Raw genomic sequence first — 18562 nt, 5'->3', positions numbered from 1 at the left:
TTAAGCGTCTTGTGTTTTTACGTGTAGAGTCACATTTAAAGTAAAATGAAAGCGGCGATGTAGTGAGAAACACTGGTCAATGGTTTTTGTGGATACAATGAACTCGTTGTCTTGGAATGGTCTCGATCATTACTATCACAAGGTTTAGAAATTTGGGAGGATTTTTTTAAGTGCATCTCTGTGACTCTCGATGCAGTGGTGATCGTTAGCGTTTTCACTTGCAGAAACGGCACGTCGAGAAGAAAACCGAATTGATTTCGCCGGCGGTAATTTAACCGGCAACGTCCACATTGTCTGGACGATCGAAGTTGCTTCGCGGGTCAGTTCTTGGCGTCGGAGTGTGTTTCTTCGTCAAAGTTTTTCCTTGTATGCAGGTAAGTTTCACAGTTACGTGCCCTGCTTTGCAGTAGGTCACCTGTTTCTATTTATTTTCAGCAGAGTACATTCAACTAACAACGTTCCCGTCATATTTTAGATCAATAAAATTACTATAAAAGAGAAACTGGTGAAGTTGGTATTTAGTTTCTGGTTTGGTAGACCCTTAGAGCTAATGTTGTAGTGGTCAATAATACTGCTTTGTAAAGGGGAGATCCCGTATTCTGCTGAGTTTTGTTTAGTTTTCCCGAGTTCTAGGTAAATTGTGAGATGGTATTTCAGATCAGGTCACGACCACTTACTTCTGCAGTCTTACTGTTTCACCATTCCATTCGACTCTGCATAGTTCGTATACGAGGTGCGATCGGAAAGTTTCAAGACTGCGCGTATAAAAACCCGTACACTTATCTTAGGTATTAAATTCATCCATCACCCTCGAAGTAGTTCCCCTGGGAGTGAACACAACGATCCCAGCGCCGCTGCCAAGCCTGGAAGCATCCCTGGAAATCTTTCTTTGTCAGCCTGTCAAGCACCATTATAGAAGCAGAATTATAGTACTGTATATTTTAATCTCTACGTTTTTAGACAGCAGACGAAAAGACAAGAGGTTCTGAACTGAATGGTAGCAAGCATTACCCGAAATTAATCTGCTCTTAATTTCCTCATGAATCGAATTTTTATTTTTTACCTTTGCTCCCAAATACCTTAACTTTGCCACATTTTCAAAGGATCCATTAGCAATCTTTATGTTACGATTTTGTCCTGCAGTCTGGTGACAAAATACGAGACGCGTCCTCAAAGTAAGTTTCCCACTCGTCCCACAGCTAGCAAACCTTATATTGCGCGAAGCGACTGTGCGTACGTGATAGAGCAATGACGTAGCATGGCGCATGCACTAACGGCACCTCCCGCGTTCTCACAGTAGCATCGTTGCAGCTGTTGAAGATGGAGGTTCTTATTCCAGCTCCCGCCGACTGTGAAGTGCGGTCAGTGATAACGCTAGGCCGCACACGGCTCGACGGACAGCAAGTCTCCTGCAGTAATTCAGCTGGGAGGTGTTTAATCATTCACCCTACAGCCCGGACCTCGCTCCCAGTGATTTCCATCTTTTCCTACACCTCAAGAAATTCCTGTCCGGTCAGCGTCAGCGTTTTGAGAATGACAGAGAGGCGGAGATGGTTGTCACACAGTGGTTCCAATCCCAGGCGGCAGACTTCTACGACACAGGTATTCAAAAGTTGGTCCCACGGTATGACCAATGTCTCAATTCCGGTGGCGAATATGTTGAAAAATAGCTGGACACTTGCTGTATCTGTTGCAATAAATATTTCCATGAAATTGTGTTTTGTTTCTGTAAACGGCCCCAGGGAAACTTACTTTGAGGACGCGCCTCGTAGATAGATTGATAGATAGATAGATAGATAGATAGAAGAAGATGCTACAGAATATGCAATTACGAAGGTCCAAGAAAACCAGGTGACCTGAAATTGAATGACATATCAGCTTCTGGTGTATGCCGATTATGTAAATCTATCGTGGGCTAACATAAATGCCAAAAATAAAAACACAGAAGCTCTAAACGACGCTCGTAAGTAGGCTGCTCCAGAAGTAAACAGAGAGAGAACTAAGTGCATGTTGATACGAGGCGCGTCCTCAAAGTAAGTTTCCCTGGGGCCGTTTACAGAAACAAAACACAATTTCATGGAAATATTTATTGCAACAGATACAGCAAGTGTCCAGCTATTTTTCAACATATTCGCCACCGGAATTGAGACATTGGTCATACCGTGGGACCAACTTTTGAATACCTGTGTCGTAGAAGTCTGCCGCCTGGGATTGGAACCACTGTGTGACAACCATCTCCGCCTCTCTGTCATTCTCAAAACGCTGACGCTGACCGGACAGGAATTTCTTGAGGTGTAGGAAAAGATGGAAATCACTGGGAGCGAGGTCCGGGCTGTAGGGTGAATGATTAAACACCTCCCAGCTGAATTACTGCAGGAGACTTGCTGTCCGTCGAGCCGTGTGCGGCCTAGCGTTATCACTGACCGCACTTCACAGTCGGCGGGAGCTGGAATAAGAACCTCCATCTTCAACAGCTGCAACGATGCTACTGTGAGAACGCGGGAGGTGCCGTTAGTGCATGCGCCATGCTACGTCATTGCTCTATCACGTACGCACAGTCGCTTCGCGCAATATAAGGTTTGCTAGCTGTGGGACGAGTGGGAAATTTACTTTGAGGACGCGCCTCGTATCTATCTATCTATTCTTCTATTCTCTCTATCTACTATAAAAATTTCTGATTCCCCGTTGTCGTCGTCAAGAAATGACGTCATCAACAATGTCACATTATATTTGTTTACTCGGCTTTGTTGTGGAACAGAGTAAAGAAATAACGCTTCACAACAAAGAAATCAAAAACTATCAAGCCAGTCGCATTATCACTGCTCCAGAAGCAGCATATCGCATTCTTGAAAATTGACTGACAGTAGGCCTAAAACATCAAAAGTGAAAGAAGACGTTATCAACTATTTGAAGTACCAACTCCAACAAGGTAAACTGATACTCATTCGATATATTACGATTACGAAAACTGACTTAATGATCGATTTTAAGACGAAGATTTGCAAGGGTTTGGCTGGACGTAAAAAGTTGACTTAACAAGAACTGTTGGCGTTTTAAACACTTGACCAACCCCCCTTCGGGGGGGTTGGTCATGTTTTTTAACCCCCATTCGGGGGGGTTGTTTAGTTTCTTACTCAAGGGTTAAAACACTTGAATGAGACACTAAACTAACCCTCCCGAAGGGGAGGTTAGTTTAGTGTCTTACTAAAGATTTTAAAACGCAACCAACCCCCCCGAAGGGGGGTTGGTCAAATGTTTTAACCCCCATTCGGGGGGAGTTTAGTTTCTTACTCAAGGGTTAAAACACTTGAATGAGACACTAAACTAACCCTTCCGAAGGGGGGTTGGTCAAGTGTTTAAACCCCCCATTCGGGGGGGTTAGTTTAGTTTCTTACTCAGGGGTTAAAACACTTGAATGAGATACTAAACTAACCCCCCGAAGGGGGGTTAGTTTAGTATCTCATTGAGGTTAGTTTAGCATGTTACTTAAGATTTTAAAACGCAACCAACCCCCCAGAAGGGGGGCGGTTAGTTTAGTTTCTTCCACAAGGTTGGTTGCGTTTTACAAACTTGAACAACCCCCCCGAGGCGCTCCGAAAGGACAACAGAAACTGATAGAAGAAAGGAGCTCCGAAAGGAGCGCTTTGCTCTAGTAGTTTAAAATAATGGCGATAAAGCGTCTATGATAACCATAAAAAATAAACATAATTCAAACTGCACTGTTTCTACCCGACTGTATGACGCAAACACCCAAACTGCACTGGTTTCCAGAAACTGAAGTTTCTCTTCGTGAAGTTTGAGGTGTTCCGAGTTGAAAAGAACATGAATATTATCTCAAGGATATTGCCAGAAATATTGATGCTTTGGAGTCATAAACAGCACCATATGTCCTTGTTAATAAAATGGCAAGGCACGCTGTTTCTACTGTTGTCAACAGAACACAATTTCTATTGCCGCTTTGTATCTAACGGAATATACTTCATGCAGCTCCTGAGAGTGCAGTGCCCTTTAATTATGTCCCCCTAACACTTGCATACATTTGCAACTGTAATTGCAGTTATCGCTTCTTTCCAAGTGGCAGGGCCGTATCTTGACATAGTTCCGCTGTCCCCCACGTCAATCATATCTGGAACAAATTTAACCGCAAGTTCGCTTATATGTGACCTTTCTACGACCGCCAGCTTCATTTAGTCATTTAAAACATTGTTTTCTTTTCCGAGTGTTTGAAGCCATGCCAGTAATAAACGGAGTCGCAACACAGAAACCTCAGATTAGATAGCCGTTATAATATAAGGATCTGAACTCGTTATCTCTCGAGTCTGAGGCGCTAAAACTCCCAGCCGCTTGTGCTGCGTGCCTCGCAAAATAATTGCGTGTCTTGTTGGGGCTTCTTTAGTAAAATATGAACAGAGTAGTGATTCATATTTTATGGTAGGTTTGGGATGATTCCAGCCTCTAACTTGAGACCTGGGCATTGTCTTAAAACCACGCAAAATACTTTAAACTCTATTAAAATCACCTTAAAGGAGTGAATCGTTTATAGAGAAGCTGAAAATTATGGCCGGCAGGGTGCATCTAAAGCTTGATGTGAAATCCGAACCTTGAGCCGAAGACCTTCTGCATGGAGTACCAATGCATTAACCCTAGACTAAGGGCCAAATTCACACTCGCCTATTAACTTGTGAGCCTCAAGTTTTTGAATCGGGATAGTGTATTGAAACTTCAATGCCATCCACTAACAGTTTAACCAACTTACTATTATATAGGTTCATATGTCACCAGTAAGAAGCTTCGTAGTTCTGGCCACGTTAAAAGACGTAATGTCTGATATCAGGGAACTGTTTTTTGTCAAGGTCTTAGACAATTTACGCGGACCGCACAGAAAATATTGGAAGACCGCGGTTTGATTACCCCTACTTTGGACCATGCTTCTGATTTCTAATGTAATGACAAGAGTCAGTGCCAATTGCATAGAATTCCTTCAAACCTGATAATAAAATAACAATGGCAATTTAGGATCTGATATTATAATCCGTGTTCATGTAACAAGAGGTTGTTGTAATATTACCACATAATGTTATATGAGACAAAATCTGCATGATCTTGTAATTAGCGAAGAAATTGTTGCTCGTAATTCTGTTTGGTTTTTAAAAATCAGAACAAATGACGTGGTGTGGGCAGGTTCAAAGATTTGTAGACTCAAACCAGTACTGGAGTGGATGCTACCGGGAAAGAGGACAACAGGAAGATCGAGAGATAGACGTATACAAGTAAATCCAAGATGGCGAGGCGGACGGATGAGTTGAAGAATGACATTATATGAGTAGTAAGAATTACGTCTGAGAATCGGAAAAAAACCATCCATACGAGGTGCGATCGGAAAGTTTCTAGACTGCGCCTATAAAAACCCGTACACTTATCTCAGGTATTAAATTCATCCATCACCCTCGAAGTAGTTCCCCTGGGAGTGAACACAACGATCCCAGCGCCGCTGCCAAGCCTGGAAGCATCCCTGGAAATCTTTCTTTGTCAGCCTGTCAAGCACCATCTGCGATTCTGCCTGAATCTCTTCTATCGTCTCAAATCTCCTTCCCTTTAGCTGAATTTTCATCTTTGGGAAGAGGAAGAAGTCACATGGCGAATAAGGAGGGTGCGGGATGACGGCCATGGTGTTTGAGGCCAAAAACTGCCGAACTTCGAGGGCGGTGTGCGCTGGCGCGTTGTCATGATGCAGCAGCCAGTTGTGATTGCGCCACTTTGACGGCCGCTTCCGTCCTTTAGAATCAGCTGACAGGTCCCATAGCCTATCCCAACAATGTCGCACAAGTCGTTGATGGTACGACGTCGATCTTCGTGAATGGCCTGCCGAATCTTCTTAACATTTTCGGGCGTTGTGCTCGAAGATGGTCGTCCAGAACGCTCGTCATCATCGACAGAGGTTCGGCCATTTTTAAAACGTGAATGCCACACAAACGTTTGTGCACGACCCATTGCGGACTCCCCAAATGCTTGCTTTAGCATTTCATAGGTTTCCGTAGCCGTTTTGGCGAGTCTTTGGCAAAATTTGATGCACACGCCATTCCGAAATCGCAGGAGGGTCGGTGTAATGCACTACCAAAATGCCCGTAACTAAGAAACAAATGCTAATTCGATGATGCCGGCTGGCATACTGATTCACTATGAATGTAGGCCGCACCCCCTAAAGTCAGAAGTTCGTACTACATCCGGTTCGCCCGCTATTGACACAGTCTTGAAACTTTCCGATCGCACCTGGTACATACATTTCACGCATTGTTTCGGTGGGGAGCGAAACGATTAGAGTTCACGAAATTATATAAATATTCTTTTTTGTACAATTGACAAATATCGGATTTCGTCATCAAGTGTTGATTAGTCAGTGATGAGGTGACGTCACTATTGTTGCTGTTTGAATGATCAGTAACTGGAAAATGATTTGTTTCGCAGGCCTGATTTTATTAAGGCCTCTGGGATTTGTCGGAAGATTTTTGACGAAGGCGTGTCGTTAAACTTATGCATAATTTTAGACATTTTCCTTCGTGTTAATTTAAAGAAAACGTTTCGTAAGCTGGCCCAGATGAAAGTATGCAATATAATCAGTTGGGTCCGGAAACTGAGATTGCTTTTTTTCCAGTGGGCTTGCCTTATTATGCTATATTTCACCTGATGACGGAAACAGAGCCAGCTTCCGAAACGTGTATTTTTTTAATAATATACGAACGAAAATGTTCAAGAATATACAGCATTTAATAACCCCATGGTGCCCTGATTCCTGACTTGACTACATGCAGAACTCGGTTCACTGATCTTAATAACATTAAACTCCTCTCTTTATAAACTTGGTAAATAACGGTAATTATTCTGTCAAAAGAGTTTGTTTCTCGTTCTTAATTTTATTAAATATATTCGTTAAAATTTAAATTTGCCCCTTCACATTGCAAATTTTCCACAACTCGGTTGGTATCCCGTCAAATCTCGCAGCTCTTTGTTTTCAGCTAACTCTTGATTCCTTCTTTCGTAAAATGTTTGTCTAATACTTGAGTTTCATTAAATAACCCACCCTAAGTTTCCTGGAAATAAATTCGAACATTTATTTAAAATCTCTCTCTGTTCAATAAATGTTCTTGAGGATTAAGTAACAGAACTTTGATTCTGCCAGTTACGAGATAATAGTCGGATCTTAGTGGGCGAACTTGATAACTAGTCTGTCTTTATTTTTATCGAGATCTGACTTCAGGAGAATGTACATCCGATAAGATGGTGAGATGGAACGAATTCGAGGCCTATGACAGGCGCAGACTCAGTCTTGTTACAAGTGTTTTCATGATTTAGCAAAACGAAGGGCTGATTCCCACGTCTTTACAACCGGAAGTGAAGAGTGCAAGTCTAAGAAAACACACGAGGCCGTGTGCTTCTTGTTGGATAAAATACAGCATGCTCAGATGTCAGGTACGAAACATCCGTAGCTTTAAACGTGCAAAGCAAGCCCTGTTGAAAACGCTGTCGCCGATGTGGTCTAGTACTCAGATCTTACGTGTTTTTTTTTGTGTGTTTATTTTGAAGTGTGCACCTGTTTATTCTACCCGCAATACAGAGCTGTCGGAGAAGTTGCCGTAGTATTCGTAGCGGAAGTGTATCAGTTTTCCTCCACTGCATGTAGCGTGTCTCACAACCTCTCTCATTCATTCGGCTTCAGAAGGTGACAACTTTACGTTCCATAGCCCATGCTTTTCGCCATATTTTTTCGATTTTATCTGACACATCTTCGTAATATTACGTATTAATAATAAAAGAAAACGGCAACTAAATTCGTTCACATATTTCGAGGTATGGACGTAACTGCGATATGGAGACTGCTAAATAGTAAAACACTTCCGCGCTAACATTTCTTGGGAAATCACTGATTCTAAGGGAACGTTGGTGTGGTATTCGCTCCGTTGACACTGTTTTTTGTAAGAAATCTTTGTTGTTGTTATTTCTCCGGTTCTTTCTTCCTGATAGTGACTTTTATTATTTAGTCTGCATTTTAACCATAATTTCTAGCTGTTTGGTTACCTTTATTTTTCCCCCCTTTTATTTGTGATGTCTAGAATGTTACTTGTTCTGTTGAACATATACAAGTAGTTTAATGCTATCATCTTGTGCTCTATTGGATTCATTGACATACTGTGTATTATTGCATTTGTTTGCGTCCGTTTACTAAAACCCTGGAATTCACTAGCCCTTTCTTCCCTGTAGATTTTTAGACCAAGAAAATTAATTCTTACGTTACTTTCTAATTCGCCAGTATATTATATTTTGCGTGCATTTTGTTATTAAAATCCACCATGTACTGCATGGTACTATATTCCAGAAGACAGCCATCTTCCTACTCATCTCTGTGAGAACCATAAATCTTACAAGTAAGAAATTACAAGTATATTAAAAGTATTGTGTTGCAAAGGGGATAATGTTTTGGTTTGATGTTTTATTTTTTCAGGCCCGGTCTTGGGCCGAAGCAATGAAACCACCAAAGATGCTTTGGCTTATAATGCTGCTAATTGTGTGTGTGGTGGTCCAGTACAACATCATCTCCACATGGCTAGTGGGTGGATCAAACAGTGGGACTGGATATGGATTCAGTTATGCAGAGCCTGGTGTTGCCACAGCTGTAAGAGAAGAGCTGCTGAATGCCGCTGTGAACCGCCTAAGACTCGATGACAGTGTTTCAGTCAATATTGGCCAAAAGGTGTTACATGAACTAATAATGCAGCTGGGACGTGAGTTGTTGGCAGTGGGAGCATTCGGTGAAGTGTCGGTACAGACTGCTGCATATACTTCTTTATCGCAAGTGCCACTTACGTCACATGCAACACCTCGCCTGTACATAATTACACCGACATACCGTCGACCAGAACAGATTCCAGAGTTGACCCGCATGGCACAAACATTAATGCATGTGCAAAATCTGCACTGGTTGGTCATCGAGGATGCAGAGAATAAGACACAATTGGTGTCAGACTTGCTGCAGCGAACTAGCATTTCCCATGACCATCTAGTAGGTATGTCTGTATGTAAACAGTGCTTGCACGTGAAATTTGTGGATAACTAGCAAAATTTCACTCAAACAAACTGTAACTTCCTGAACACCTTGTTTTAAAATCTATGTTCTTCCTTCAAGATAAGAGACCATGTTTCAAAACCATACAAGATAACAGGCAAAATTGTTGCCATATAGACCTGATCTGTAGTGTTTTGGATAGCAAATGAGATGATTACATTTTGTGAATTGAATATAAACAGGCATTTCCTGAATGCATTCTACTCTTAATTTCATTAGGGACCTCATTTCTATTTCTTATTTTTGTTCCCAGATTCATAAATTTTGAAACATTTTAAAATGATGTGTTACTTATAATTATGTTCTGCTGTTGTGGATGATGTTTATCTCGTATTACACCTGTGTATTTAGTTTCGTCTACATTTTCTTCTAGGCCTACTTACTTGCTAGCCTACAGGAGAGTTTCTGCATTCTTGGTTGTGGTACCCACACCACCCCCCACCAAATTGATATCAACAGCATAGACAAGTACCAGGTGCAGACCATTCAATTCGAGCCCTTCCTGATTCCCATTGACCTTCCTGATGACATGTTCTAGAGGAAAATTAAAAAGCATTGGGGATAAAGCATACCCATGTTTTGGGCCATTGTGCACTTGAAATGGATCCCCCCCTCAAATTAATTTTCCAAGTTTCTTTGGTATTCCAGATTCAAAATGACATAGAGTGCCTACCTCTCTTCTGAGTCATATGCCTTCCCGAAGTCCATAAATGGTTGGTGTACTGACCCATTATACTCGCATATTTTCTCTAATATTTGTCGAAGTCAAAAGATCTGATCAGTAGTTGACCTATTACAGAGGAATCCATATTGATCGTCCCCTATAGTTTAATTTATAAATGGACTGTGCCAGAACAATATTCGATAAAATGCTGTATGAAGTTGACAAAAGAGAGATAGCTTGGAAGTTACTGCACTCAGTTTTGTCACGTTTTATTGATGGGGACAACAATTGATTCGTTCTACTGTTGTGGTAGTACTTCTGGTTCCAAATTGAGACTATAAGCTTTTGTATCTCTGAGTGCAGTGTCCTGCCACCTGCATGAATTAGTTCCACTAGAATTGAGTCGATGCCTGGAGATTTATACCGTTTTAATTTCCCAATGGCAATTTTACTTCATTATGGCTTGGTCCCGGGATGAAGGGTTCTGCTGTATGTACTTTAGGCTTAGTAACTTACTAAAGTAATCTTTCCATCTGTCTGTGATGCCGTGTGAGTCCGCGAGCAGATCCCGATTCTCGTCCTTGACCTATTCGAAATTTAAACTTGCCCTCATTTATTTTTTTCAAATCAAATCTGTGTTGAAATTTTGCTTAGTTCGTCTGCTTACTGAAAGCCACTCCGTCACTTTTGCCACTACCGGATCAGTGGCACAATCAGGAAATCAGAAACAATCATCTAGAATGCTATAATGAGATGTAGTGCTCATAACACGCTTCTACTAATGTAGTGTTAGCCAAAACAATCTGAAACTTTGAACTTTCTGTTATACATTTTTAAATATCAACTTTATTTTACAGCTCCTATGCCGCAGTTATTCAAGAAAAGAAAAGGACCAAAACCCCGTGGAGTATCTAACAGAAACCGTGGACTTGAATGGCTGCGAGACAATGCAACGGATGGGGTGTTCTACTTTGCAGATGATGATAACACGTACGATATCCGATTATTTGAAGAGGTAAACTATGGTTTCACATTTTGCAGAAATACCAGACTTAACTTCTACTAGTGAGCCCTGATGCTATGATGTCCACATTCCTCTTCCATATTGGGTGATCCTGCCGTAACAGTTTTAAGTAAAAAGTCTTAATTATAGAATAAGTATGTGTTTGGTGGAAATTGAAAACAAATTTCAGGGATCCTACAACCATTGTAAGAATACTCACCTGGTGATACACTTTGATAACCTTCCCTGACTTTAAATTTCTAACTTTTTTAATTTTATCTTACTGCCAGATTTGGTGCTGCAGGCTGTACAAGAACTGACAGTTCATTTAATAAAGATTAAATCAAATGGAGTTCTCTGTAAGATGACAGGCAAAATAGTGTGGAAAGAATTGTTTTTATGGTAGTGTAACTTCTTTACTATATATTCATTCTAAATAACATGTAGCAGAAACAAAGCCTCTAAACACTGACTAGGTCATGTTGTGGCAGGTCTAGCAGAGTATTGTGACAGGAAAATTATTAAATATAAATTATGGAAGAAAAGTGTGAAAACGATTTTCAAGTACAGAGATAAGTCTGGAGTTTCTCAACCTCTTCCACATGTCAACACACTTAGTACATAGTTAAATATCTTATGGCATACAGAATCATGTATTGTAAAGTTGTAAAATGCATTCGTATTGTTTTTCATACATGATTATGTTTTCCATTTGTATGACTTTTGTTTGACGATGTATTGTCTGAGCTACTGAAAATTTAAGAAAGAATTAATACAAACTGACGAAAGGATAAAAATAACGAAATTTTTTTACATGTGCTTGCCGTACCCATGTAATTTCACAACGGCCATGTTTATAAATTTGACCTATTCAGCATGCTTCAAAACTGTCCATTCTTTTCAGCTTTTAAAATTAGTAACAATATGCTGCATCTGACTCATTTGTCTTTTTCAAGTCTTTGCCTTATGACAATGTAACCCCTTTGGTATGAAATTTAAATTTACTGTATCCTAATGTTGTAAGAACATTTAAACCCTAATTTCCTTTCCCTGTCTATTCTAAATACCCTGAAACATGAGATATCAGTATGGACAGGGCATTGTATTTTTAGTACATTCTACTGTGTTTGATGTGTGGTTATACGCCATGCAGTGTGCCATTTAAATTAGAACAAAGTGTTAAAGAACCAAGTATCTAGCCATTACTAAAGTCCCATATTGACTACATACAGCATCTGTAACTGTTTCCAGATTCGCACCACAAAACAAGTATCCATGTGGCCAGTTGGGCTGTGTACAAAATTTGGACTGAGCTCACCTGTTGTAGTCAATGGTACCTTTGTGGGATTTTATGATGGGTGGGTAGCAGGACGAAAGTTCCCTGTGGACATGGCGGGCTTTGCTGTCAATGTGCAGTTCCTGTTGAAGGTAATGTAGATCTGATTATATGTTTTTTTATTTTATTTAGCAATATTGTATTAACTCTAAATGTTACGGAATCATCCGAAGAGAAATGGTGAGTGATTCTTTAACTATTTAATGATGCTGTTCTGCTACAGACATTGTAAAGCATTAGTTGAGTTTGGAAAGTGAAAGGTGAACAAACAAGAATTTGGAAATAGGTGTAGTAACCTGTAGAAAGGTACTGTCTCATCATTTGCCTGAAGAGACTGAGGAAAAGTGCAAAACAAAAGAATATCTGGCAAGCCATCCAAGATATGAACCAGGTACATCCTGATTGAGAGTCTAAAATGACAATTTAAAAACTAGATTGACTAGTTACATGTCATACACGCCATAAGAGCCCATTCCTCTTATTTTATGTGTCTCTTGTTTGTTATGCAGGTTATCATGATGTCGCAGTTTTAGTCTCTCAAGGCCAAAGTCTGGTTATATTGGCTTATGTGGTCTAATGCTATTTAACTTTGGTTGCCCATTGATTGGGATTAGTCATGCCTTAACAGACCCAATTGACAAGGTAATTTTCACCTGATGACAGGAGCAGATCAAGCTCCCAAAATGTAATGTTCTGTTTGTAGAATTCTGATTGGTAGATAAGTCCAAGAAACTGTTGATAGTAATTATTCATGGAGTTTCATGAAGAACTGAAATAAACCACAGCGACCTCAAATAGGGTAGCAAGTCTGAGCATGGTTTGAATGAGGTGCCTCATAATTGCAGAGCAGATTGTTTGATCTCTCTCTTTTGATTGGTTTTTCTTGTGATAGGTTAACATGATGCATTTTGTGGCTGTGAGATCTTTATGCTGTGTTAATGAATGTGTACTAATGTCAGTTAAGTGATGTATCTATTAAATTAAGGGGGGGGACTGAATGAATAAAAAGTAATTGTAGATTGATAATATGTCATCTTACCACGGTGGTCTAGCGGTTAGAAGGCTGGCCTTGTAATCCTGGGGTCTCGGGTTCGATTCCCGGCGGTGCCCGAATTTATAACTTGTGTTGGGCAAGGCCGTGGTCTAGGCAACATGGAGTTTTCCTCCGGGGGATTCCCTGGTTTCTCCGTGGCATCCCAACAATTACTCCAGTCACACACAGAAGAAGGCAATGGCAAACCACTTCTGGATCATCTGCCAAGAACGTATATGAACAGGTCCCAATCCGAGAAAAGGATGGAAGGATCCTGTTCATATGGACCTGTCGGCAGACAGAACACTACAAATAAACAAAAATATGCCATCAACAATACTTGGTATACAACTGATTGATATGTGTGTAGTGAAGTCAAAAGTGTAACCATTTGGTGTGTGTGTGTGCATGCATGCATGGGGGGGGGGGGGGGGGTTGCACACTTAATATTTACATAAATGTATAGTGTCAAATATCCTTGTATCAGTGTTGCATGTATTACCATCAAAGAGTAATAGCAATTGCAGTGCAGGCGTAATAGACCATTGTCAAAGCAACTTTACCAGAAGGGACTGTGAATTAATAAGTTGGTAGTCTTGTGAGAAAGTACTTTCACTGAACAGTGACCACCGGTGTAAGTGGTTCCCCTCTACCAAGTGCCAACAGCCTCTTCGGAGGGTGGATGAGCGGGTGGAGGTTCAGAGCACTCTCATGCCCTGGGGGTGAGAAATCACTCCTAAAGGCAGATGAACCCGGATGGGTCAACGGCACCGCATTAAAGATCCTCAGGATTTCCCAAGTATCAGCAGCTCAAGCTGCTGCCAATCAATCCTAAATCTAAAAGAAGAAGTCTTGTGAGAAAGTACTTTCACTGAACAGGCTGGTGTAGTGGTTATGCTCCATGCCTGTATTCTGGAGGTACCCATTTTGAATGTCAGTCCAGCTACTGTGTATTCTGACTAAGGTCTTTGGTGGCATAACCTTGCTCTCTCCAAGTGAATGATGGGACAGTACCTTCAAAAAGGCTATAGCTACCTCCTTCCAAATATTTACGTAATTTTCATTCATGGTCATCAACTGAATTAATATAGCATACCTCTGCAGATGAAATGGTTTTATTAAATAATGTAAGAATCAGTCATGATCCAAACATTTGTGTGACAGAACTGAAGGAAATGCTGAAAATATTAGTCAGGATATCAGATCAAGAACATCACAAAAACATTTCTTTGGTAGATCACAGCACAAATTTAGTAATTAGTTATTTGTATTACAGTTGATACAAAATATAACTTTGTATTATTCAGTTCCTTGTTCAGCTTCATGCATTGTGCATGGATGGGACAAGTAGAAACAGGGAGGGTCAAATTACTTTCAGGAGTCTGTCTTCATATAATCTTACTTATAATAATTATTTCAGAGGCCAAAAGCAAAAATGCCTTACAAGCCTGGTTTTGAGGAGGATGGGTTTCTGAAAAGTCTGTCACCTTTTGATCCGGAGGAGATAGAATTAAAAGCTAAGAATTGTACACAGGTGAGTATTATAGTAGCAGTAACGTAATCATAAATGTTTCTTTAAACTGATGTGAAATATTGCAACATTGTTACCAAGATAACCTTTCACCATATGGAATTGCTTCACATGAAGAAACTCTGCTTACACAATGATGATTATGGTTGTGGTGGTGATGATGAATGACGATGACGACAACATATAACAGTAGTCTTCAAGAACTTCTAAAGTGAACTCCATCTTGAAGACAGACATAGCAACCTGCTTAGCAAATATACAGGGTCATGTGACAATACAAGTCTTAGCAAACCACCATGAAAACCTAAGAATTTCCATGTATAATTTAATTCTAAATCCAGGTTTTTTCTCTTAGTGCCAGCTTCAAAAACACAAAATTATTAAAGCAGGTGGGTTTACAGTTACCACTAAGGTTAGAACCTTCATAGTATGTACTGTACTGTCTTGGCTGTATTCTATAGTGGTGCCTGGCCAGCCAGCTGGATTGCATGTAAGTAGTGACACATGGCTGATTAAGGTTAGATCAAGGAGGTTACAAATACAGGTAGCCCTCGATTTGCGCCGATTCAGAATAACGCCGATTTTGAAACCAGCATGTCAGAAAGTGAAAAAAATATATTTTACTATTATTTATAACATTTTACAATGTATCTCGTACTGATTCTTATACTAAATCATAATTCTTACATCGCTGATTTTGAATAAAAATTATAAATACAGTCATCTCTGCAATTATGTATGTTTCATTAATGCGAATTTACATTATAAAAGAGTTTCAATTTACGCCAATTCCATTTACACCAGTTTGTCCAGGAACGCATCCCCGGCATAAATCGAGGGCTGCCTGTACTAGATATGCAGATTAAAGAAATGTTTGTGACAGTTTTGGTGGGAAAACTTCTTAATGAGTTTCTGTTATAAAATGTAACCAAATCTGCTTATAGTCAATTCCATTCATACTAAATCACCCACATATATATTTAAGAAATTCCTAAATAAGTGTATGTATTTACTTTTAGTTGCAATATCATGTCTCTGATTTTGTGTTTTAACGCTCCTGTTTATTTTTTTAAAGGTTCTAGTTTGGCATACACAAACCAAGAAAAATGAGGCTTCTGCTGCTCTTGATTTAGGAAAATATAACAACACTAACTTGGTGATATTAAAACAGCTGATTGTGTAATAATGGTACTATAAAGAGCAGTTTGTGAGAAATGGTTATCAGTATTATATGCCTATCATGAAATTCCCTGTGACAGCTGTTACAATACAATCTCTGAGAAGTTTTGTGATGTGATGTGATGTGACTGGTTCATTGACATGTTGTCATTCATAAGCTGAAGTGCTATTGTGGTGAAAATATGGACCTGTGATAAACAAATTTTGACATTATTTGTACTGATAAACATTGATATTTGAAGTCAGCTCAAAAAAAGTACAGAACAATGTAATGTTTAAAAGCATTGGTATATCTGCATATGCATCTCCACAACTCAAGCCTTTCCTTGGCTCCTTCATTCACACATTTCTGCACATTGATCATACTTGACATAATATTTGATATATAGAAAAACTGAAATGCAGTTGTTATGTACAAAACTATGTACTACATACTAAATGTACAATTATGTACTGTTTACATGATTGAGCATATGGTTGATTTTCAGGTAAAATTGTATAGATGTGGGCAAACAACTTGGCATCAGAGTGACATCACAGTTCTACTAAATTGCAGTTCTACTAGTCATTCAAAATGAATTTAACTTCAAGAAGTGAACCACTTGAATAAAAATACAATATTGTTTGTCAATAAAACACCAAGAGGATGCTTATGTAACTTGTGTCATGGACTTGAACTGTTATCCAGATCTGAAATTTCAGATAATGTTTTCATCATGGCTTGGTCAACACTTCTGCTGTGACTATTAAGAGCCACTTAGTCAATGATATATTACCTATATCTATATCACTATAGTTATTTAAGAAAGTATGGCTGAAAGGAAGAGAGAGAAATATAAATTATTTAAAGAGAATGTTCCTTGATCAATAACAACATTAAATATTTCAAGAATTCTTAAAAATGAATGGTTTGACATTTCATAGACTGTGACAAAACATAACTCAGCTGTCATTTATAGCAGAAATTCTCAATTAATGATCCAAGTTTAATTTATATGTATGAATGGAGTGGGTGTCAGAGTGACCCTTGCACTACAACCATTAGTTTGTGCATCCCCATTCTTCTGATCTGCCAGTAGTCCTGTACCTACACAATGCACAGTATCTTACTCAGAAGTCTAATGAAAATCACAAGGATCCAGAAAATTTGTGCTCAAATAGCAAAATCATAAATCTGATGGCCATAGTCAAGGCCTCCATATAGATCCCAGGTCTAGTAGAGTCCCTGGGTCTTCAAAGAGGATTAACCTCTGGACTAACTAGGGTGCTGCCCTCAGACCAGGGCCTTTAGGCAGTTTAATTTACAGGAGTCCATGAATTCAAGTTAAAACCATATAAATTTTTATGACAAGTAGAAAAATTATTTCACAATCAAGTCATTTTATTATTTTTTTCCCTTCATTGACTTAGTAGTTTGCATTGAGTGTTATTAATCTATGTGCAGCAAATCCAATTGTGATTTTCAGACATGGGAAGGTCATGACTGAGTAACTCAAGTAAGGATGCGACTGTATCCCATAAGATGGAAGGTGGCTAGGTTTTTAGCACACAGGTTACTAAGCAACTTCTCAGGACTATGAAACACAATATTGTTATACAAAGTATTGGAAATTTAGTGCTCAGACCACTGATACCACCTAGATGATGGCAATATATTAAATATGCAGTAGGGCGCAGATTGTCCAGGGCCCAATTATCATTGGAGTGGATTATCTGTGGTCTCAGATCATCTCTAATATTTAATTATATTTTCTTAATTACTTGCAACACTGTTTTATATTGAGTGCAACTCAATAAAACTACTGTAAGAAAGAATGTTTAGTATTTAATATATATCTTGCAATGTGAATACACATGTTTGTATGTACAGATATGTGTATGTTCGTGTTTTGCTTACCACTGCTGCCCCTCGGTTATCACTAAAACATTGGTTATGTATTAACTAATTACTACAGGATATTTCCTAAAGGTACACACATTTTTAAAGAAAAATCTTTGTACACTAACAGCTTTTGAGCCATATAAAAGAATGACTATTACCTTACTTTTCTGAAAGGTATGTCGCAAAAACACAACCTATATATTATTGGCAAATGCCTTGGAAATGAACCATATGCTCTATGTTATAAAGAGATCAAACAAACTGGTTCTCAGTACATGGTAAATGCTTACATATTGACCATTTTGATGCTAATATGAATATTACATTAAGTTTGTATGCTGAGTTACATTGCCTCATGTGCCTTGGATTCTTCCCTTCTAGAACCACTTGCTTTCTTCATTTCACACTTCATCTTCACCTTATGTGCTGGCCACAGTTATAATATCACTGATAACAGTGATTTATAGTACATAATTTAAATGCTGAAAAAGTCACCATGGTAATGTATTATTAATTAAGTTATTTTATGTTAAGACATTAAAGTACTATTCATACATGCATGTTTTGTAGAGGAAAAGTATTGCTGAAGATGAAGATCAAACCTAAGACCTCTCTGTTGTAGATCCAAGTAGTTTTTACACAAATCCTTACTGTCCTCCTGTCTTCATTACCTCCCCTTACTGCATAGTTAAATATTCCTCTAATTAATTTCCATACTTATTTAGATTATTTCTGCATTCAATATTGCAATGAACAACACCTATTACATTATTCATATAAGTCTATACATTGTAGGGTTCAAAGTGACTTTATTAC

The 18562-nt window shown here is 39.1% G+C and overlaps 1 protein-coding gene across 9 annotated transcripts in view; it reads left to right on the top strand.

Annotated features, from left to right (window-relative positions):
* The window catches only part of GlcAT-P (Glucuronyltransferase P), a 55803-nt gene extending 37501 nt beyond the window's left edge, over positions 1-18302 (top strand). For 4 of the 9 annotated variants that reach the window (XM_087356119.1, XM_087356120.1, XM_087356116.1 and 1 more), the window contains exons 3-7: positions 8498-9059; positions 10640-10797; positions 12037-12213; positions 14575-14688; positions 15761-18302. In XM_087356119.1, coding sequence (XP_087212245.1) covers positions 8519-9059; positions 10640-10797; positions 12037-12213; positions 14575-14688; positions 15761-15868 — 1098 coding nt within the window. In that variant the 5' untranslated portion in view covers positions 8498-8518 and the 3' untranslated portion in view covers positions 15869-18302. Of the gene's footprint in view, positions 1-224; positions 375-7295; positions 7468-8497; positions 9060-10639; positions 10798-12036; positions 12214-12630; positions 12764-14574; positions 14689-15760 lie in introns of those variants that run through there. The other 5 variants (XM_087356118.1, XM_087356117.1, XR_015537121.1 and 2 more) reach the window with 5 other exon arrangements.
* Positions 18303-18562: the final 260 nt, after the last annotated feature.

Source organism: Zootermopsis nevadensis, unplaced genomic scaffold (assembly GCF_977971745.1).
Source record: "Zootermopsis nevadensis isolate Lab colony 2312 unplaced genomic scaffold, Znev_1.0 Znev_ptg000025l, whole genome shotgun sequence".
Taxonomy (NCBI): domain Eukaryota; kingdom Metazoa; phylum Arthropoda; class Insecta; order Blattodea; family Termopsidae; genus Zootermopsis; species Zootermopsis nevadensis.
The sequence above is the reverse complement of the archived record's forward strand: the minus strand, read 5'-3'. Positions and strand labels throughout refer to the sequence as shown.